Raw genomic sequence first — 24,185 nt, 5'->3', positions numbered from 1 at the left:
AGAGATAGTGTTCATACATTTACTAACTTGATATTTACTCTCTATCAAAGAACCAACGACACATACGAACAAGCCTCTTTTTTTAATACATGATCTCTACAACTCCACAGAACAATATATAATACATGCATACTGAGGGGCATTAAACGCACCATATGATGTTTTCTTTTGGTGTTTTTTTTTTTGAGAGGGAAGACAAAAAAATAAACACTCAAGACCCAAGCAAACTGTGTGGTTGAGATTTGTATTTACATATTTTCACTATCCAACTTTTTTTTTTAAATAATTCAAGATGGCATAGCCCTTGATATTGGGCATGTTCTGGTGTAGAGTTCCTTTTCTCCCCCTCGTTCGTATGAAAATACAGGATCCACAGAGAGAACACAAAGACAGACCCCTTCTCTTTTCTGTGTGAACGACGGAGAGAGAGAGAGAGAGAGAGAGAGAGAGAGAGAGAGAGAGAGAGAGAGAGAGAGAGAGAGAGAGAGAGAGAGAGAGAGAGAGAGAGAGAGAGAGAGAACGAGTCTTTCTGCTAAATTCAACAGGCTGGTATGAAAGCACAGTGATTAAACACAGAGAGAGAAAGTGACCTGTTTCCAGACCTGACACTTCATGAGCGGAAGCAGAGCACGATATTTTCACCACTCAACTGTACAATATACTGACCATGGGAGCAAATTTGATACATTTGCATTCATTTGTCATTTTCCTTTTTTCTTTTTTACTGCAGACATGAATTCACACTTCAAACACATTCTTTAAATCTGTGATTTAAGGTTTGTCGTTGGGCGTTCACCATTCAGTGTGGTACATGATGTTCATATATTAGTAATGATGGATTTAAGGGACTTTTGTCAGCCTCAATGGCACATTAGAATAATATGCACAATTTGGAGTAATGATGGACTTAAGGAATCAAAGATTTTGACGAAATGTCCTCAACATAACAAGGGCAACATCAAAAAAGTGGAAAAACAGAAAAATCTGTTTATAAAGAAATATATTATAAGTAAAAAAAAAAATTTAAAAAAAATAATAACTGAAAGAAAGACAATCTGAATATAACCCTTTTTTTTTAACCCCAGACATGAATGTGAACACGAAAATGCTCTTTAAATCTGTAATTCAAGGTTTTCATTGGGGGAAACAATTCATTCAGTGAGGGTTACATGATGCTCATATGTTAGCAATGATGCCAAACCCAGAGACACATAAGAATAACATGCAGGATTTGGAGGGTTTTTCTTTTCAGCTCTTTCACTTTGCTCCTCAGCAGCAGCGTCTGGTGTTTTGGACAGATTCGTGTCGGAGCACATCCCTGAGAACTGCTCACAGAGCGACAACACGTGGTCGCCCTCCTGTGGTCGAGGAGGACTTCACAGTCACGTTAAAAATAATCAATCAAACATAACAGTGATTACAAATAAGCAACTATCACATATTGTGTCATCATTTAAAGCCATAACTTTTCAGTTCAGTTTGAAGGTTTTTACATTTACACATTTCTCAAAGTGATATATTTTTAGAAAAGTCGTAATGTAAGAAAATAAATAATCCGATGCATTTAGTGCAACGCAGCTGCACCCTCAGCGTTCACACCCCATGAACACAGCACATCACCCTGCTCGTTTTTCTCGTCCACACACTTTAAAGCAAAGAGGTTACACACACCGTCACACAGTTGGGGGGTCATGACCCTGTGAGCCATTGGCGCAAATACCAAAGCAAATGAACGCGCAGTCAAAAACGACGAGAAGTTCAGAGTGCAGATGATGTCACGATTACTTCACCACAACTTGAAGCTTATGTTTCACTTATCACTCCACTCCACAGTATAGTTCTAGGCAGGATATTTACACAAGGCATACAGAGGAGCGTCCAATCTCAAGACGCTCAGTCAGAAAGACGGCAGCTTCAGTGAAGAGTTTCCCTTTAGTGTGGCACTGCACACCAGCAGGTTGTTTGTCCAACCATGATGCAACATGGCTTCCCTCAACAACTTCTGCTCAACTTCTCCCCCTTCGTACTTCGGGGTCTGTATGACAGTGGGAAGCCAGGCAGCGGGGTGCCGGGCTTACAGCCATGGTAAATGGAGCTGAAACGAACGCTCCTTAAATTCCTCCCGTGTTTGGCAGAAACAGGTGGGAGGCCGCGGGATGGGCAAACTGGGCGACGACATCGAATCACGAGGCCTGGGATGGTTTGATCCTGTCTCAAAGCTCCGTGGTCTCCCAGCTCACCTCCCGCGGAACCTGGCGTCATTTAGTCCCCGTGTTAATGACAGTAACGGTGGAGGGTCGGGGCCGTGGCGGCTCGGCCACCACGGATGGTTCCTCTCGTACAGGAGAGGGGATGTCAGAGTCCTGATTGTGCACTTTAACCGCAGATGGCAGAGGAGCTATTGGAGGACCTATGGGACAGAATATGTGCAACATAAGGAATTGTCACTATCTTAAGTTTGTTTAAAAAGTAGCAGAGATTCAAGTTAAAATGATGATTATTCTATATTTTGTATTATTTTTCAACAAATCCTATGTCTCAATTTGTTCCACTTCACTGGCCTTTCCGCAGCACAGAGCCCACTGGTTCCTACTGAAGATATTGATCTTTCAATAAAAATGTCACACGTACTTTTGTTTCTAAATAAACCAAATAATTCCTGAAACAGCTGGGCACTGTGGATTTCAGCCAATGTTGATCAAACAGGAGTAAAATAGTGAATATTTCAGGGACTATTTTCAGCAGCGGATTGACACACATCTAATACAGAATGCAATATGCTAATGTAGACATTGCTACAATGTGGCCCAGTGATGCGTTTTTTAACAGTTTTCTTTCTGTCATTCCTGACATAGTAAATATTATACCTGGTAGAGACCATCTCGTGATGGGATCATATAAGCTGCTACGCCTTCTGACCCATGAGTACTCAGCAGATGTGACATACTACAGCATACACAACAGTTGTAACCAATGATTATAATCATTATAATTTGGCCTAAAGAATAGATTTAAGATCAATTAAATCTATAAAATAATTTAAATTAAGACTTTAAAAAGGTGAGAAACTGGTGAAAATTCCATTGTGACATCTTCCAATTGCTTGTTTTGTTTGATCAAAGAGCCACAAGGTTTTTAATTACAATGATTTTAAATAAATTGAAGCAGCAAAGTCTCGCATTTGAAAAACTGAAACCAGCAAATGTTGATACATTTTCTGCACATCAACTAATTTGTCAAGTATTCGTTTCACCACTGAAGCACAGAGATACAACACTACTGAGTGAGCTTGATTTTTAAAAGCTCTTGTGTTAAACTAAACTCTCACCAGAAACACAAACATATGGCTCATCTCAAGCCCAGTTTAGACTCTTGGACTGAAAATGACGCCTCAAGAGCTTTTCAAACAGTTGCCAGTGAGTTGAATGGAGACGGCAGCAGAGTGAACAGAGCTGAGCTGAGTGCACTAACAAGTTGGACATGACCATATCTACAGAGAGCGTCTGAAGCATCACTCACAGTCCTTCGGGGAGAGCGGGGCGCAGTCCACAGACTGGCTCTTGGCTGGAGCTCGGCTCTGGGGGTTGGCATCGGAGTTGTTGCTGGAGATGCTGCTGCCAAAGCTGGTTCCCAGCTGCAGACGCCTCATGTGGCGGATCACAGCCGTCGCATTAAAGGCTTGCTGTGAGGAGAGAGAGTGTAAAGAGAAGAGTGTGATACCAAAGACAGATTCTTGCATGTATTTGCAACCCTAAAAAGCCATTTTCAGACATGACCTCCCGGGGATGTGCGGAGAATTATGTCCAGACTTTCTCCAGAGGTTTCCTTTCAAACATGAACCACGCTGGAGGAGATTCTCCGCTAATAAGCGTTCACAACAACACAGAAATCTCCGGAGGTGCAGCAGGCAGAGGCAGAAAGTTACGTATTAATTCTGCTGCTTTTTGTTTACAGTACATCGTCTCCGGCGTCAACCCTTATCACTAGAGACTCTCTTGACATCTTCGCCTGTGTCTTTTAAGTGTGTGGCACCACTTTTTCATCCTGAGATATATGTTTTCTTTCAGTTTTACCATTTCTTGGGTAAAACCAAGATTGACCACATCGAGGACTCACCCTCCATTTGCTTTTGGCGAAGTTTTTCCGAATCTGTCGGCTGACAGATTCATGTATGTTCTTGCAGAGAGCTGTGCCTCCAGCAATCCTGAAAATTAAAGTCAAGTCCCTTTAGATCATGTAAATAACAATTCACACATACAAGCACGGCATTGCACAACTGATATATATTTGTATGTGTTATAACCTGGGAATCCATCCTCATTCTGTTTTCCTATTTGCTCCCATCACTTATTTTCATCCTCCCTAAACATGTTTGACTGATGGGGCAATGTGTTTTTTGCCGGAGCTCATTCACCACATCACTTTCTCCCACATTCATCATAATATCTCCTTGTCAATGAAACCCATTCCTCTCTGTTGCGAACACTTGTTACTGGTGTCACAAGCCACATATTTGGATCAGAGGGACCACCTGCCCAGCACCCGAAAGACCCATTACTGTCTAACAGACGTATTCATATTGGCCGCTTCAGCCGGAGACAGCAGCCCACGCTGCTCACAGCTCGCTCTCATTACCTCCAGCTCAGGCCTGGAAAAACATCCTAATTGTTCATTAAAGCTTTTACATTCTTTAAGGATCCTTCAGGACACCGGACGCTAATTGGCAGCCATTTATTCAGCAGATTTCTCTCTGAGGGCTGCCGGTGGCCAGCAGAGGTGGGTTTCGCGGCTCGGAGCCATGGCGACAGATGACAGTGGGAGGACATGCTCTCTATGACAAATGCGCAAGCCTGGCTATCTGCGTCATACTGCTGTTTAATTGCACCGGGACGTGTGGTTCCCTGTGATTGTCTGGGCGGAGCGCAGTGTGTTGCGGTTGGTTACTCACCAGGGGTGCTCAAGGGCCTGGTCACACGTGAATCTCTTCTCTGGGTCCTTCTCCATTAGGAAGCTGATGAAGTCTTTGGCTATGAAAGCAATCGAAAAGGTCAAGAGCACATCCAGGAAGTTGAATACTGTGCAGATTGTAAAGCCTTGTGATGTATAAAAAAGTTAACTTAACTTAAGAGGAAGCGGGAAATGCCATGTGTAACCTTTTTCATTTTATTAACATAACCAAAAAAGCAAAAATAAATAAATGACCGGAAAAACCGAGATCCAAATGAATTACAGGAATAATCTTCTAAAAAAATCTGGTTTACTATAAACTTGGCACTAATCTATAAATATATAGAAACAATTATAATTGCAGTCATGCTGCATTTAAGTAGCTCTTATCACACTGATGTTCGAGCGTTCATTTTTCCAGTAAGTTTGGGTTTAATTAGTTATTTAATGACATATAAACAGGGTAAAATTTCATGATTGACAGCTGAGACTGACTCATGATTGGTCGGTTGCATGTGTATCAACTGAACCTTGATATCATGACTCTATCCGTCTTTACTCTGGCTCAGAATGATGTCAAAATGCAAGATGGCAGCACCCGTATTCGGGATATTTTAGCTTCATTTTTGTACATTGTGAGGCATCATTCATTCATTCTTTATATACAATCTATTGTCTGTGCTCAACACTGACACCACCTGCAAGATTATAGACTAACGTCTCTTGTTTTTATTGTTTACTGTCAGTTTCGGGGCTCCAAACTAAAATTTGCTTCCTTGAATTTACAAGGAAACTGCAGAACCTGTGATTCAGAGTTGTCACAATATATTTCAACATATTCAACACAAACAGTCCGACGAAGCTCACCAGAGTCTGATATATCATCCCAGTACGGTGCGTCAAACTCGTAGTCTGCCTTGAGGATCTGCTCAAAGAGCTTTGAGTCGTTTTCGTCGTAGAAAGGTGGGTAACCACAAAGCCTGAGAACATGAAGATGGATGATTGCACAACAATAGGTTGTGTGAGCACTGTCATCCAGCTGGTGTTAGAAACTTTAACCCAAATCTAATCTAACAGGATTTGCTGTGGGCCTAATCTCATTCACTGGCAGTTTGATTTCATGCAGCATGCTACAGGAGATGGTTCAGGGGGATTATAGAGACTACATGGAGTCTAAGAGGGGAAGAAATAGGACAAAACACTCCATATGATATGGAAAAAAACAGGACATGCAAATTGCAGATATGCAACCTAAATCCATAACACAACCCTAACCCTGTACATTTAAGTCGTCTCCTGATAATGAAACAGTATGACATTATTGCATAACGACCATCAGAGAGAAGAATTATCTGCGGGAGCATCAGAAACTCTTCCACTACATGACATTAAGTGGAAAATGAGACCTGGGATTTTCTTTTTGCAAACGTGAAGCATCACTTTATCTAATTATTTGAGTGGCTTTGTGTAACACTTTCCACTACAAACTTTATAGGTTGTGTAAAATAAAATGAGCAGCATAAGTGATTCTCTCTGATGTTTTTATGTGTTTCACAATTTTAGCCACGTTATCATGTGGACCCAGAGAAGAGTTGGTCTGCTGGTACGTCCTTCACTTTGGTCCTGATTGAAAAATCTCAACAATGATCACAATGATTGCTGTTAAAATTTCTTGGACACATTCATGGTTCCCAAAGGATGAACTTTTAACCCTTTGGTGATGTTCATTACTTTTAATCTAGGGCCTTCAAAAATAATTAATTTGATTCAAGATCAAACTCCTACAAAAAACTAAAGACAATAAGAAAATATAAGGAAAAAATTAAATAAAATAAGCTGTATTTCAAATCCATACAATAAACTAATCATCAGAATATATTGTTTTAATAAATCAGCACAATATCAGACTTACTTAACCATTTTCTACGAACAGGAAATAATAACATGTGATGCTGGTTGTCAATCAAACTGCGATGTTGGTATCACTAAACAAACATGATTTAATACAAACCATGTGACCATGCTTAGAATCAGTATGTAGTATATGAGACTTGTTTATTTTTCAATTCTAATCTGGTTATCCACTTTGTGTTGTTCATCTATAACTTTAAATTCATGTATGGCTAGGACGCTTTTGATAAAGAGGTTTTTCCTCTCAGTCAGCTTTCCCTGGTTGTTTCGGATCTGATTTAAGGTTTCCTGTTTAAAATGTTCAAATACAGAAAACAAGATTCAGGTCATTCCAAAGTATATGTATTTATGTTTTAAATGAAGCACTTACAGAATATAAGCGATGACCCCAATGGACCAGCAGTCCACAGCTTTGCTGTAGGGCTTCTGAGCCAAAACCTCAGGAGCTGGAACAAAGAAATATTGTTGTAAATGATCAGAAACACTAATATTCATGTTGTGACCAATGCAATTCACCAGGACACAGAGGCTGGAGACAAATGTGAATGTTTGGTGCTTTGCCTGTGGCAGATGGCGGAGGTTAACCGGTGACCACTTGGATTAGGTCATGTTTAGTCAACTAGAGCAGCTAATTATCTCAGGGCAAGTTTCCACCACAGGGAAGAGCTCAAAGTGCATCCTCACCCACGTATCCCGGAGTCCCGCAGGCGGTGGCCATCACGTCACCTGTTCCCTCCATCTTGGAGAGGCCAAAGTCACTGATCATGATCTTGGACTCATCATGAGGACTGAAGTACAGCAGGTTCTCAGGCTGAAAACAACAAAAAGAAAGAGTCTGTCAAGCTTGTGGGTTTTGTTTCTGTGTGGATTAATTTCAGTCGCCCAGACGGTAAGATGGCAGACAAAATGTGAAACAAAATCCCCCTGGATTTGTCATTCATGAGTCTGGGGAAGTTTTAAAGTTCATCCAGACAGGTTCATCACTTTTACTGAGGTTGAAACCCCCTGACATTTAACCTCTGTGGATGATCCACATACAGTAGTTAGTGAATCACTCACACAGGTGACAGGGATTTCTCTTCTCTGTAAGATGTAAAACATTTTGAAGTCATCAACAACAAATGCAGGTGATTCTGTAAGGAACTGTGATATTAAATACTGTTGATACCTTTAGGTCTCTGTGCACTATGCCCATAGAGTGTAGATAGTTGACCGCATCCAAAACCTGCCGGATGAGTCGACTGGCATCCATCTCTGTGTAGAAGCCCTTTTCCACAATGCGGTCAAACAGCTCACCTCCAGACACACTGCCCGCACACACACAAAACAACAGTCAGGTTTATAAAATGATAAAACCAATGAAGAAGTTGATTTATTTCGCTCTAATCAGAATCAGTGATAACGAAGTGCTTTCAAAAAGTCAGGCAACTGACAAATGGAGGAAGTGGAGATGCGTCGTCCTTATTTATATACAGTCTATGCTTGAAACAGGGGGAAACACCTAAGTTTGTCTATTGATAACAAAATCTGCCTATGAGCTCCTGTAAGCCACAATCACTTATTATATTATCACTTAAAATGTTGTAGTGTTTCTTCAAATGTTGTGTTTTGTGAAATGTGCTTTTGTTTTGACCCTCACAGCCACCATACTACCTGGATAGGAAACTATCTTAGACGTAACTTGTGAAATTGGTAAAACATTGTTTTTTTCAAGCACCAGACAGAATATTTTTTTCATCCAGATGCTGAAAGAAGTCTGTGAGGAGTCTGGAAACTTTTAGAACAACAATAAGTGTGCGACAGATTCTTAGCTTAGTGACTCATGTCATTATAATACCTGAGAGACACAACCAGAAGCTGGTCTCAAACATCAGCTTGTTATCACACTATAGATATAGATGCTATAGGACAATTTAAATTGAATTATTTAATATAAAGTTGGTCAAACTTTTCCCTATCTTTCCAGACGTCAGTAAAGCTAAGCCCACTGGTCATGGCTCCAGCTTCGTACTTATGGTACATATCGTAATCATCTCGTGAATCAACTGTCATTACAAAAGTAAATACGCTAATTTCCTAAAATTCTAAATGAGTTACTTTAAAGATACAACGTGCAACACTTCTTCATTAAAATGTATCAACACAATTAGACCTATGCTATGTATTTTGCTGACTTGCGAAGTGACAATGTTGAAACCCAGAGAAAGCCACAATTGTATTGTAATAGGAAACAGGACGTTTCATTTTGGTTGTGTTTGACTGCGTCATGTGGCTTTGCTATAACGTCCGGAGCAAACAACATATGATGAAGGAAGAACACACTGCTAGCCAGTTCACCAGTTACCCAGTATGCGGTTTTTCTTTCCAGCGTTTGTATTTGTCACTCTTAATGGATCACAATTACATATTCCCGTTGCGTAATGTGAAAAAGTTGCGTCAGGAGGATTTTCATAGGCAATGGTGGGCATTTGTTATTGTTATTATTGAGAGACCCCTAGTGGCTGAAGTAACATATTGTGCCTTTAATGTATTTATTCACTGATGCAAAGTTTTGGTCCAGCATGGTAGTCATAATTAACTTTATTTGGTCCCTCTGTTTGTGTGTGTAATACGATCAATCTCCCACCAATCATTGTATTCACTCAGATGTGCAGGTGAGGACAAAAATCCCTCGAGGACTTTACACAATGCAGATACAAGACAAATGGGAGACAAAGAGCTGAGCTACACAAAGAGGTGAGCTGATATACTTACAGCTGCATGATGAGGTACAGATGGTTTGAGCTCTCGTAGATGTCCTCCAGAGCCACAATGTTCTCATGCTTTATCCTGGAGGAGGGAGGAGAAAACAAAATCACTTTGTTTGCTCTTGGCCTATGTTTGTTAAAACAGGCCCCTAATGAGGTGCAATTAGCCGTTTCCTTTGTTAAAACCATGCCCTTCCACCTCAAACCCTATGTTTCTTTGCCTCTTTTGTTCTTTTGTTCTCTGTGTATGCTTGTGCATGTGTGTACCTGGCAAAGCTTATCATTCACCTAAAGGAGAAAACCTTAATTGAGTGATGGAGAGCAGGGCGGGGGTTGTTCTTGGAGGATGCTAATCAATGAGTCATGAAGAGTCTGTGTCCAGGCAACCAACATGTAAGGTTTAAGCTAAAGAAAAAAGAAATAAAGCAGCCTCTGCCAGGAGATATGCAGATGACAGATGGGCAGGTGGCTGATAAAGAATAGGTGGGGGTGGTAGTGTAGGCAGGAAGCGGTGGGGAGCGTCTCAGTGTTCACAACTTCCTCCCAGTCGCAGTTTTGGGGACGTTACAGATACAAGGAAGGAGAATGAAGACAGAGAGGAAATAGAAGGAATGACACATCAGAAAAGAGAGACAGAAAAAAGGAAGAAGTCAGAGGATAGCAACTGTAGCCAGGCAACTACACCCAACAACTGGCGTGCTCACTTCAAGAGTGACTGATAACTGAGCTCCTTGGTGGAATTACAGAATCAGGCCTTGCAGAAGGATGGGGTGTCACCTACTGTCAATGCAATCCTGTCATACCCCGTGTAGGTGTGTGTGAGTGTGTGAGTGTGCACGCTGTGAAGACCCAAAATGGTGGATAGATGAGATTCCACAAGGACGTCACTCAAGCCTGACAATGACTGTTAAAAATGGCATTTTCAAAACGATCCCAGTCCACACTGTATCATTTTGAATCCCTGTCCACACTAACGCTCCTGAAAACACTCATGGACACTGGGAATGTGCATGCCAATGTACACAAGAAGAATTTGGTTGTTCGAATAATAGCTCTTCTCCTAAGCATGTAGGCAGTTATATGATTCTAAAAGGCAGAATTTAACAGCACATTTGTAATTAGTTATCCATGTTGTGTTCTACACTGGTAGCTGAGGCAACAGTTTTTTTCCAGAGAGGGGTCATGTGACAGGAGCTTGATGAATCCCAATCAGCAAGTGGTTGTGAGTGTCTACGTCATTGTTTCCAAACCAAAACGAAAAATACAGCCCCACACAACAGAAACCCCTGAAACAGGAACAGCAGCTCTAAAACTCTGGAGTAGTGTGGATGGGAGGCGTATCACAAGCAGAGTTGATGGGCTTTCAAATGAAAACGGAGTAGTTTGGATGTAGCCTGAGTGGCATCTGCATCTCAACTCAGAGAGCAGACAGACACACAAGCGTTACCCCCCCAGAGGAAGCACACACTGGTGACCCCCTCTAAAAGTGGTGTTCCTCTACTGCAAACTCCCCCACAGGCTCAGTCAAGCGGTACCTACTTCCTCAGCACGGCGATTTCATTTTCGATGCTCGTCTCCTTCCCCTTCAGTGCTTTTTTGGGGATGCACTTGATCGCCACCATCTTTCCCGTGGTCTTCTCCCGAGCCATCACCACTTCTGAAAACGCGCCCCTGCGGGATAGACAGAGGAGACGTGTTAGTCCTCCTTCACATGCGCTGGGGCAATATTGACACAGAAAACCTATCGTGGGTGAGTACATACAGGGCACTCAGAGGCAGACAGGCCAGAGTACACAAACAGCATATTGTGAATATTTACTAAGAACTGGCTAAAGTCCCTGACTAAAGCCAACAGCCATCCGCACTGGCTTACGCCTGGTGCTCGTGTGCGGCCGAAAGCATGGCAAACACTTTTAAAACACCCATTTAGATCGGCAGATAGCGTGTCCGCCTCGACCATCTGTCTCTGTACGCGAGAGCCTTAAAAACAAATACTGAATTAAGCGAATATTTGCTTGAGCAATCTGTATCTGTTGCTATGATACCACATTCTGTCCACCTTAAATCTTGCGAAGCACGCGGCATGATCGCTCCCCCCCCCACTTCTTGTTTTCGTTACACATCTTCACAAAAAGCGTTTTTTTAACCTCCGCCCCAGGATGGTTTGAGGTGAAGATCTTAAAAGAGGATTGGTGTTTTGATTCGCTCAGGGTCACGGTTACTGGACCAGAACAGGTCGTACGATCTAAAATAATAAAATAATCCCTGATTATTACTGATGAACTGATGGCTCCGCGGTGAAGGCTCAGCAAAATGTGTCAGGACAAGAAAATAAAAGGATTATTTTGACTGGCTCCACAGCTCATAAAACCATGTGTTATTTATTTGTCTTATCCATTATATTTGTTTGTTTTTTAACACAAACTGAGCTGCTCACAAAGTTTTACTTCAATTCATATTTTACAGCTAAATTAGTGTGTTGACACAGCAACAGGGTCTTGCAATAAACTTCTATTCCAAATCATTTCATTATCTATTTAGAGCTCTCTTGTTAATGTTTAAGTAAATGAAAGAATCAGCCCACAGAACAAAAACGTGTCCAACATTAAAAACACTTTAAACAGATAAACTACATGAATACAAATGAAATGGATGCTTGAGGAGGGGAGGTAGCACAGCAAGACATGGAACAGGATGTGGAAATGCTTCATTTGCTTTAGATTTGCTTACCTGCTCTCAGTGAGCCATGAATGTTCATGTTTGCTGATTGTAATTGAGCTGTTTATGATGAAAGCTGGAGTATTGCGGTATTTCACGAAAATGTTTTGATGAAATATGAAAAGAGAAGTGGAGGACTCAATAAGTATTCACTCCTTCCTTCCACTTTTACGACCTCATTTGTTCTTAAAGCTGTGCCCTTTTCTCACTGGCATATATTGATATTTGTATTTTTAACATGTTTGAAATTAAAACCTATAACAATATGAAAGCATACTGACTCCTGCAGTTATAAATTGGAGCATCCTCAGTTTAACCAAAATAAAAGTGATGTGATAAACACCTGAAGTGATTCACGAGACGGGCCCAACATCAAAAGGTCCATTATGTTCTCTCAGTTTCCCTTGACGGGCTCTAAAGTCAGCGCCTCTTGCTTCGCTAAATCCTAACGTGGCCATCAAATCCACGCTAATCCCTCACTCCACCATCACACGACACGGGGGGGCAGGGGAGGAACCGGGAGGGTCAGTCAGAGCCAGAACACACACACACACACACACACACACACACACACACACACACACACACACACACACACACACACACACACACACACACACACACACACACACACACACACACACACACACACACACACACACACACAACCTGGTCACAAAGCCCAGCCCCAGGTGTGATGAGGTGGAAGATGTTACAGCAAACAAAGAGAACTGAAAGGGGCTTGGAGCAAACGCCCTTCTGACTTTGACCTCGCTCTGACATTTGGGACAATATGTAAACTCAAGGGCTCATGTGAAGGAGATGGTGCACGACACACACACACACAAACTGCAGCTGCTGCCTTGAGGACAATGAGCATCATTTCTATTCAGTGCATGCTACCGACTTCTACAGCTGCGTGGACATTGTAGAGCAAAATTCCACCACCAGCAAGTGAGCTCTCATGCACGTTTACATTTTCAGAGCACGCCCTCTCCTCTCTGCAGCAGGACACACACACACACACGCACACGCACACACACACACACACACACACACACACACACACACACACACACACACACACACACACACACACACACACACACACACACACACACACACACAGCTGAAAACCACAGGAAACCTGCAAACTAACAGGGAGCATGGTTCGAGCACCATTTCTGTCCCCGTGCTCACCACATTGACAAGCAGCAGCATCCTTTTCCGTGTATGACAGACATCATGACAGAAACCGAGCCTGTGACTTCCCTCGCTCTCTCCCTGCATTCGGCTCGACAACAACGCTGCTGCGAGCTCTCACTCTATCAATTCACAATTCGCAGAAGAGAAAGAGGTGCGATGTCTGTTGGAGACGTGCATATGGTGACGCTGCCGCCCACACACGCTGTATCTGCACACACATAAAAGCCGTGGTGACACATCCACCACCATCACACCTCACTCCAGAGCTGAAATGATTAGTGCATCTAAAGAAAATAAATTCATCAGCAACTGCTTTGATAAATTATTAATCCTCTCTGTTGTTCCTGAGCCAAGACATTTGCTGGTTCCAGTATTTTAATTCATATAATTTTCTGTTTTCTTTTTCATTGTTTTTATGCTTTTATTTGTTTAGAGTTTGTATTTCTGCTCAGACTGAATACATCCCTACTGGCTCAAAGTTCTATTATTTCATAGAATGACTGATTAATCATAAATATTATTCGTAGATTATTTGAAAATTGAAAAAAAATAAAAGAAATAGTGAGTGGGAAAACTACATACCTAAACTAGAAGTAAAGTGCACACCTCCACCAAGGCTGAACTTTCACATGATTGTCTAGTTCTTATTACCTCGCCCCTGTCAGTGTGTTCGTTGGTTTGTTTGTAAGAAAGTTTAAGCTATTGGGCGGCTTAGCAGCAAAGGAAGATCGAGTTTCAGGAAGAAAAGAACCCATTCAATGTTGGTGCACATTTTCGGGGGGAATCCAGGAATTTACTTTTCACTTTCTTTCACATTGTGAGATAGAGCATTTTTCAACATTTTCATAGATTTCTCAGAAAATATTTCATTGCTCTTGATGAAAGAAAAAAAGAGACATGTTTAGGGGACTGATATCTATGAGTGTGTGCACTTTGGTGCAGAACCCAATTAAAATCCTTATCTAGTGAATTTAAATGTGGTTTCATTAGGGGACTGTGTGCCAGAACTGTAAAAATGAAGAAAAGGATTCTTGTATCCATTTCTTAATCTACATCCACACCAAAATTAAATGGGTTCTTCCCAGAAACAGGCCGCATCCTTCCCCGAGTTTGGCTGAAATCTGTTTAGCTGTTTTGCATAATCCTGTTTACAAGCCAACGAACAGAGGTGAAAACATGACCTCCTTAGAGGTAACAACCTATCTGACTTCTGGCTCACCCAGTTCATCTCCACACTAATCCCCGATGTGATCTGGGGGAGCGCTAAGTAATGACAGAAGGCTCCACCTGTATTGATGCACATCTCATTCTCTTACGTAAGGTGAAGATGATTGAATGGCTGCAAAAAAAATGTTCCAGTGTCACAGGCTGCACCAAGGATTCAGCACACTGACTCATGCTGCTGAATAATGATAAAAGCTGGATGGTGGTGATGGTGTTCTTCCACAAAGCTCCTGGATGAGCTGCGTGTGTCGCTCTGCCGCCACACACCAGCACCACGCTGTGTGTGTGTGTGTGTGAGCCAAACGGGCTGACTCATGTGAGAACGTGGGCTGATGTCTTTGTGAAAACAGCCACTGATGCTGCAGATGCAAGAGTGTGGAGCCTCGTTTTGAATAATCCTCCAGAAAACTTTTTCAGGCTTTGACCTCAGCTGTTCACCACTGGAGATTATGGAAATGCAGGGTGCTCTCCATGGAGGAAGCGTGTTTTTTAGGGGGTGGGGGTGTCTGCGACTGAGGCTGCCTTATTGACATTCAGCAGCGGTGTGTGTATTGTGCTGCTGCTGAGTAATCACACTGAATCATCTTGTGTAAGATGAATTACAGCGGCTCATTACACAATGTATGGAGAGGAAAAGTGGGAATCCAGGTGGAGCTGCTGCCTCTGTGACCCAGAGTGGTCAGAGTCGCCCTTTAATCTGAAACATGATTTGATCAGTGCTTTGAAAAGATACAAAATAATCTGATGCACGAAGTTTGTGAATAATGTGACTACAGGCAGATACTGGATGATTGGAATGACAAACCACACACTTTTGTACATTTCAGCTGAGATTCATCACAAAGTTGTACTGGCAGCAGATCGTTTTTACAATTACACAAAACACTTTTTTTAAACAGGCGTCACAGCACCATCTGCTCGGCTGTGATAAACAACTCTGTCTACTCAGTTCTGTAAACTCCACTGTCAGCTGGACAAAATGCTTCTAAGTTAACTTCAGTGTTATTCTCATCAGCAACATCTGGAAAATACTTATTCAACTGCAATAGTGGCTTTGCTCCTTCGGTTTACTATTGGGTTTCTCTGGGTTCTAAAGAATCATTATTAGTGGCAGCGGACGAACTGTTTAGATCCTTTAGTTAAGTTTGACGTTTAAGTAAAGCTCCAGTGTAGCCTGTTGATACAGGATTATTGAAGCCAATTCCAATATCAAATACCATTAAGTTTTTAAAAAAAAATCTGTTGTTAAAACCTCTCTGGTGGAAAAACAACATCATGTAACTATGACAATATGATCTCTATCTTTTGTTTTCTATCCTGCTATAACTGTTTCTCATGGGTTTACATGCAGTGCCAATATACCTGCAATAAGCTAATTTTGTATCAGTATTGGTCCATAGGCCAATCCATCACTCAAGTAAAGGTTGTGACTTTATATCATCAGAAAGCTGTACAGTATTAAATACAAAATGTTTAATAAAAACGTGAAGTATCAAACAGTAAAAGTGCTAATGATGCAGACACAATGTTTTCTGTCTGTGTAATACTGGAATATTGTTGCTGGTGTGTTAACAATTAGCATTTTAAAGTTCTAGCTGTCGGGAAGTTTCATGAAGAATTCATCATCATATTTTATAATATAATCTGTCGATTTACCATGTTAAGGCTGGCTGCCTTATTGGTCATAAACCCTGCCTCAAATGCTAGTGGATGGGACATGGACCAAACTGAAAATCGGAATAAATGTTAAATAACATTTTCTCACATGATGTCTGTCATTGTTAAAAGTGTTATAATTTCCAGTAAGTTTGGTTTTATAGTTATTTGATGCTATTAAAAAAAGGGGGCGAAACGTCATGACTGACAGCTGAGACTGACTTATGATTGGTCGAGAGCATGTTTCCTCAATACCATGGCTCCACACCACGATCAGTACTGCACAGACACAGGCTGCAAATTATATCATAAGGGAAGATGGCGACTCCCGTATCCAGGATATTTTAGCTTCAGTTCCAAAGACTGAAGCTGACAACCATTAAACACACTCTGGACCTATGGCAGCTTTCCAGGATAGTGCACTTTGTGTTCACCAGACTGTTGATCAAACACAGAAAGATAGTCAGTTTACAGGCGAGAGCTGACATCACTCGTAAACAAATGGAAAGAAAAGGAATATCAGACAGTGGGGGTAGATATTTGGCAGAAACCCATGGTAAGTCAGAGAGAGGCTGCATTATGTTAATGAGGGTGATAACTGGCTCCTGTGCTTTGATACAGGACAGTCTAGTGCACTTCAACACTCAGAGTACAGCAGATTTCTCTCTGTAGGCATTCACACCAATGGGCATGAATACAAATGGGAACTCAGGAAATTACCACACACACACAATTATTTGACTTTCCATCATTACAGTCATGTCCTCCCACAGTGAATGGAGCTGGAGGACAGTGGTGGTGCAAAGTGGTCGGTGTGGAATCTTCTTCAAAAGGGTGCAACCAAGGTCTTCCACCATCCTTGTTGCCTAGCTGCCATTTTCCCCGCTTCAGGCAGCGTTCAAGGATCCCACTATTCTCCGCACAGGCTGTTTCAGAGAATGATCAACACTCGAAGGAATGAGCAGATCTGACAAAGCTGACCCCGGCCTAGTCACATCCAGGGTCGGTTTAATATCAGATGTAGAGGCCTCTTCTTTCATTAACATCAAACTCAGGAAAGGAAATTTACGTCTTGGTTAAAAGAAATAAAGAACGATAAAAGGTTGTAGCTTCAGTGGTTAAACAGTGAGATGAATGAGTGAGCTGCAGCTCCGCTCTGCTTGGCTCGGAGCTGACAGAGACAACTTTGGCACTTTAATCTCAAAATGTGGGATTCTGCAAATACATGGAAAAGCACTTAGACAGGATGCAATCAGACAGCATCGCTTTTAAGCTACTACATTTTAATAAATAAACCACTGCTGTAATTTGTTCCTCTCAGTAGTGAAGTGAACTGGAATTTGAGGAAGATACAAAAAAACCTGTATAATATATATATATACACACATATATATATATATATATATATATATATATATATATATATATACACACAGATCAGCTTTTTTGAAATGTGACCTCAGTCTGAAAAGCCATGTGACCCGTATCTGAATTCAGAGCAACTTTTACGTCACTGTAGATCAATATTCCTCATAAATAAGCGCAGGCTCAAGGGCGGGCAGGAGTCACCCGGTGAAAACAAACATGGAAGACAGCTGCGACAGAGGTAGCCAGTGGGGGAGGGTACTCATGAGTACTTGGGGTGACACATCTGTACAAGCAAAACTTGAGGGGTTCATCACGTAACCGGTCTGTGTTTGAAAGTATCAAGAGAAAATGAAACCGTAAACGCTCACATCTGTGGCCTCCATGTTTATTACCAACTTCTTCTCCTCGTTCACTTCCATACAAAGTGTTCTGCGTGTGACGTCTTGTTGTTCTTGTGCACATCAGGGCCATGACCAGTTCACATTGGAATCTGATAATGGCCACATTTTACAAGATAGTGTGAACAGCTACATAAAAAAAAATCAGACCTAGAAAAAAATCTGAAATTGAGCACTAAGGTTTGTAGTGTGAGCATAGCTTTGTAATGATGAGCCAGTAGAACCTGTTTTAGCAACTTTAGCTCATTCTTTTGGTTGCCCAGTTGGCAACTTCACTGTTTTGGTTGAGTCTCAGACTATTTTTAAATCAGCTTAAAAACATATCTTTGGCATTTCTCTGCAGCATCTACTTCTTTATTGGCTAATTCAATTAAATCTTTATTTGTATAGTGCCAAGTCACAACATATGTTATACGACATATATCGATAAGGCCCTTTTTGGTCTTTTACCCCTTAACACCACCTCACTGCTGTCTTTTAAAGTGTCTCATCCAACACACTCAAATGACTGGATTAGCCAGCAGGTGCCAACTGTTTTTACTGAGCTACAGGTTTTGTCATCATGCACCTGAAACATGGAATACCATTCTTTACAATCTAAATCTCAACTCTTATCCCAAGGGCAATTTAAGTTATCTATCTCACTTTATTTGACCTCCAGTTGTTCTTGTTTTACTTAGCTTTAAATCTAAATGTATTTACTCCTAAGGCGTTTGCTATTTTGTGTTTTCTTGGTATCTTGATTTATTTATTTTCTGTACTATATTGGAAACGAGGTCTACATGTATGTACTAAAGTTAAAATAAAGGTTGACTTAATGAAAAAGGGTTGAACATTATCTCGAGTCACTTTGCATATAAACGGAAAGAAATGTATCAATATCATATATCAAACCAATCAATTATCAGTAAGGCTGTAATGGGTATTGAATTGGAAAAAGTTGGATTAATGAATGCTTAATCATCCATCAAGCTGTAACCTGAGACACACATTACAACAACCACTGTTGGTAACTCCAACACTTTGCCAACTGGGATCTGCGAGGGCGCTTGTGGTCAGGTTACTTAATTTGCTTCAGAGTGTCAGCAGCTTACGGGTCTGAAATTAGCTGCAGGGCGAGTGGCAGGTGAGGAGGGAGGACTGGCTTCACTGGTGAAGATCTCATTAGCTTACAACATCTAAAGCAAGTAGAACACACGGCGGAGGAGTGAGGCCGAAGCATTACCGCCACCGCTGCAGGTGTTCAGCTCGCAAGCTCCTCTTATTATCTGATCAGTCATAACGTTCACACACACAGAGAGAGATACTGGCCTCCAGCTGCTGCCCAAGTCCAGTCTTTGCTCTTTGCTGAATGTTCTCAACAACGTGCATTTTGTTTTTTTAAATCCACAAATTGAAATGTTTCAGAAAAAAAAAAAATCATAGTTAATATAATAGAACCTCTCACTTTCTATTCAGCCCTGATTTGTCAGTGCTGAGGTTTGCAGCAGTGTTGGAAAATGGAAAAAGATCCGACAATAATACAGAAATATTAAGAGTGACGGTATCAATAAATGATATCAGTAAATTAAGCTTAACGCGGCAGAATGGTTGTAGGACTTGGAGCTAAACTGAACCATTTTAAACTGTTGGGTAGTTTACATCTAATGTGTTAGATCCCATAAAATAACCTGAAGGTTTAGTGACTCAAAACTGTATCAGCAAAATAACTGAGGACAAAATCTGTTTGATAAATGCAGTGCTGTAAAACATGTAATCGCCCATACACCTCTGCAATCTCTGAGCCAATCGGCCATCACATGAAAACAAAGTAGTCTTTGTATGTGTGTGTGACTGGGCCATTACCTGCGTGCAACCAAAGCCTGCTCAAACAGGATTGGTCAACCTAGAAACAGACACCAGCAAATACTGTCTCTCACCTACAGATTCTGCTGATTCACAAACACAATCTGTTTACAGAAGTGAAGACTTCTAAAATGTAGTGGAGCACAAGTACAAATGAATATAAATGAAACTGAAAGCACGGTACACTTCTAAATGTACTTTCCAATGAGGCAGTGAAAGAGCTTCCTTTAACTCAAGGCCTCTGCAAAGGGTCGGTCCCTGTTGGACACTGAGGGGAAACCCGACATGGAATCTACAGAGAGTTAGAGTGGGAGGAAGAGGAGGACAAGGGGGAGGAGGAGGGGGAGGGTAATCTATCGCTCTTCCTCTGACCAACAGTCCTTCCTCATCCATTTTTAATCCTCAGGTAAAGCTGCTGAGTTGCTGGGATTTTCTACCCATGGTGACCTGTTGTGAACACCAGCGTGCAGCTACAAGGAACTCCCTCATTAAGGCACACAGGAACTAGTAAATGGGATTTAGGTCGAGTCAATCAGCACGATAACACGCTGTACAATATCTAACATACGGGCCGAGCTGAGACTAACTGGCCCCCAGAGATGTGTTGTGGGCGAGGGATGCGTGTTCCTCCAACCTGGCCATTGTGTGTGGACACAGTAAATCACGATGATTCACTGCTGTTATTCAGAGGCTCCTCGCACATAAATGAAAGCCTTGGGGAAATCAGAAGAGCCTCCAGGTAGGAATGTCTGACTGTTTAGCAGAAACAGCTGAAGTGTCGAGTGCACTTCATGAATCACCAATCTGCCCGAGGACTTTATGATGCTGCTGCCGCTCAGGAAAAACAGGTGCATGGTCCTGCTGAGCAAGGGTAGACTTTCACGGAATCAGGGGATGGGGAGGAAAGCCAAGAGGATGTTGAATATTCTAAATTTACACAAGATAAGGTTGCATTTCTTACAACAGCGAGTGTGTTTGAATGTTTGTGAAATACCTCCTTCCCGGCTTAGCTATATCATAGTGACTAATGGAGGCCATTTTTGGCCCTGCTTGACATCAGATTCTGAGGCCAATTTAAAAAAAAGGAAAAACACACATTTCCCAAGGGAGACATGGGCCTCCCCCCTGAATCCCTAACAACACAAACATCACCACATTAAATTACTCTCAGTCTAGGGAGAAGGGACATGACTTCAAGGGACGAAGACCAGAGGGGGGAAAAGAGAAATGCACATTAGATGTGTGATAGCAACAAGCAATCCATCACAAGTCTGAAAGCCTGAGAGCTTGACCGTATCTAGACCAAGGGGTCTTCTGTTCAGGGAACGTTTGGAATCTCTTTCTGCAGCAAAGAAGACGAGACATGAAGTCAAAGCTCCCTTTTTGACCAAGGTGAACCTGGTGCTAGTGCTGGGCTGGTGCTAAAGCTAGAGCCATACTAGAGCCATGTCACTTTGTCACTCAATGCGTAACTCTAGACATCTCAGATTTCTTGGCAACACTACACTTCAAGCACAACATTGACAGTGGTGGACTACAGCTTCTCTTTGCTAGAGTTGCTCTTCGATTTGCACATTACTCGACGACTACAAAACAAGGAGACAATTAAGCCGTTTTCGGGCATGACCTCTGTTGGAACTCTGGAGACCTGGGTCCGGACTTTCTCCAGAGGTTTCCTTCACACATGCACAACGCAGCGGGAGATTCTTCACTCACACAGGCGTTCAAACAGCAACAAATCCTCCGGAGGATTCAAGTGAGGTGTGTCATCAACCCCCCCACTAGCTCACGGTGAGTCAAGCGGGGGATCTACTGCTGTGTTCTCACATCGGCTCCTCCAGAGTTTCTGTGGACTTTATGTGGACCGGAGAAACGGAGTTCAGTGCATGTCTGAAAGCAGCTAATGTTTTGGTTTGTGTTATTGGTCTTGTTGGTCATGATGGTCCCACCCCCTTATGTAAGCAATTCTTCTTCTAGATCAACAAGCGTTGGTGCCAGAGCCGAACCAATTTTTCTGGCACTAGAGCCATGTTCCTCGGCCGGAGAAACACAAAGAACCAGTTTGAGATTAGTCACTGGCTCCAAACCAGCGTTGAACCTGGTATTACAGCCCCTACAGAGGACCAATAACAACTCTGGAATTCACTTCCTCTGAGGGCCAAGGGCAAGAGAACGACTATAACCACAGTGGTCCCTAAAAACTATAACCACAAGTCAAATGAGATGGAGCTGGAGGACAGTTCTCATGACCACAGTTTTTAATCCAAGATGAAGACACAACCCCAGACCCATTGTTTCCTTGTTGGAATAAGAAGAGTCACCACAGATGGCCCTTCAGAGCTGATTGCATCGTGTGTGCATGCAAATGAGCCCTGTTCTCTCTATCACACTTGTTATGATGAACTGTGGAGGAGATGGATGGCTGCCTGCACCGGTCTCTGTGTGGCTTCAGCCCTGATCTGCGGTATAGTTTTTTTTTAATGAACTGTGACTGCTGCATAATGTCCCCCTCCGTGAACAATCAACCGATGATGGTCCTGGCTGTGATTTGAAGTTTAAACAGGCCCAGTCTGTGTTTGGAGCCATGCTCGGTTACTTCTGCACATATTCAACAGCTGTCTGTCTGTCAGTGAACCTTTTCCCTTCCCGCGGATCGCTGCAGTGTGGTGTCATGTGTTGTCTGGTGCATTCAAAGTTTCTGCGTTACTCACGTCCCGAGCACTTCCTTGAAGTCGAAGATGTTCTTGATATCGTCGACGTTCTTCTTCCAGGATCCATCGCCGCACTCGCCGTTCTCTCTCGCCATGGTGGTGGTGGGTGGGTGGGGGGGGGTTGCGGGGATGAGCAGAGAGGAGACGCCGCTGGCTGGGGTCGATCACCACAGTCCCCTCATCCAGAAACACAAAAGCCACGGGAGGAAGGAGAAGTGGTGCGCTGGTGTATCTCAGCTCACAGACTTCCTGGCTCTTTGTCAGACCGTGTCGCTTCCTCGGCCCCCTGCATGCAGCCCAGCCCGGGGAGGGGAGGGAGGTCTGAGGGGTTATTTGACTAATCTGCCTGACGTAGCGGATCCCGAGCCTGAGCTTCCCCGCTGCTCAGATCACTGTGACAGGGAGGGAAACACAGCCTCTCCTCTCTCCTCTCTCCTCCTCCTCATCCACCTCCTCCCCCTCTTCCTCTTCCTAGCTCCTCCCGGCCGGGGTTCAGTCAGAGTCAAGCGGCGACGCGGTGATCTGAGGTCGGGCTGCACCGTGGAGCCTCAGGGACGTCCCCGTGGTTGTTATAGCGATATGAGGATGAGGATGTGTGTGTGTGTGTGCGTGCGTGTGTGACAGATACATGAACGACTCAAGTGTTCGCATTGCGCCAAATCACCGGTGTCAGGGTCGGTCTCTGCTCACATGCACGTTCACATGTTCACACCAGGTCTGGTTTAACGTGTTGTAAACAAACATGGGTTCATTTTAACAGGTGGGGAAATATACAGGCAGGGGAGTAGCCAGGAGTTATGGAGGCTCATGTGCAGCAGGTGCCCCCTGCCCCCCCGGCCCCCTTCCACTTTATTCAGTTTGACTTTGGCTGAAGATTCACATCACATTACATATCATCTAGCTGATGCTTTTATCCAAAGCGACTTCCAAGAAGTGCATTCAACCATGAGGGTGCAAACCCAAAACAGAAGAACAACAATGAATCATGTAAGTACATTAGCTTCAAAAAAGCAACTTGACTTAGACCACCTTCTTAGCCAAGGTGTAGTCCGAAGAGAGGTGCTTGACGCCAAACTGCTTCGAACCCAGTATAAATGTTCACAATTGGTTTGACAATAGTCTAATGTGATGCTATTGTTCTTTCGCCCTTATTAGCTCCACCGAGGAGGTTATGTTTCCATTTGTTTGTCTTTTTCATTAGCAGGATTACGCAAAAACAACTCAACAGTTATGAAGTTTTATGGAACACTTTTTTAAAAAACTTTCTCTAACATTGTGAGATAAGGCCTTTTTCAACATCTTCGTTTACACATATATATATATATATATATATATATGTATATATATTTTTTTTTACAGATTCTCACATTCAGACAGGTGAGTGGAGTTGGGGATTACTTAAGTCTTAATTTATATGAAAAATAAGTGTAATCATGATTTAATTCAAAATCTCT

At 42.4% G+C, this 24,185-nt stretch overlaps 1 protein-coding gene across 1 annotated transcript; it reads right to left on the bottom strand.

Moving 5' to 3' along the window:
• Positions 1-67: 67 nt before the first annotated feature.
• camk1db (calcium/calmodulin-dependent protein kinase 1Db) lies at positions 68-23,324 on the bottom strand. The gene is made up of 11 exons (XM_035157956.2): positions 22,732-23,324; positions 11,145-11,276; positions 9,613-9,687; positions 8,027-8,165; positions 7,543-7,669; positions 7,229-7,304; positions 5,815-5,927; positions 4,949-5,027; positions 4,117-4,204; positions 3,520-3,682; positions 68-2,410 (listed from the first exon to the last, which is right to left on the bottom strand). Exons 1-11 carry the CDS (start codon positions 22,824-22,826, stop codon positions 2,259-2,261), a joined length of 1,239 nt encoding a protein of 412 aa, XP_035013847.1. The 5' UTR covers positions 22,827-23,324; the 3' UTR covers positions 68-2,258.
• Between the last annotated feature and the right edge of the window lie 861 nt (positions 23,325-24,185).

Source organism: Hippoglossus stenolepis, chromosome 5, assembly GCF_022539355.2.
Source record: "Hippoglossus stenolepis isolate QCI-W04-F060 chromosome 5, HSTE1.2, whole genome shotgun sequence".
NCBI lineage: Eukaryota > Metazoa > Chordata > Actinopteri > Pleuronectiformes > Pleuronectidae > Hippoglossus > Hippoglossus stenolepis.
Note: the sequence above shows the minus strand (reverse complement) of the source record. Positions and strands in the feature narration are given on the sequence as shown.

Excerpts from the sequence above, each read along its gene's own strand:
- camk1db (XM_035157956.2), bottom strand. The coding sequence starts at position 22,826 with ATGGCGAGAGAGAACGGCGAGTGCGGCGATGGATCCTGGAAGAAGAAC. Across the intron at positions 7,305-7,542 it reads CGGGACTCCGGGATACGTGG|CTCCTGAGGTTTTGGCTCAG; the intron begins GTGAGGATGCAC and ends TCTTTGTTCCAG. Across the intron at positions 2,411-3,519 it reads CCCGCTCTCCCCGAAGGACT|GTCCTCCAATAGCTCCTCTG; the intron begins GTGAGTGATGCT and ends TCTGTCCCATAG.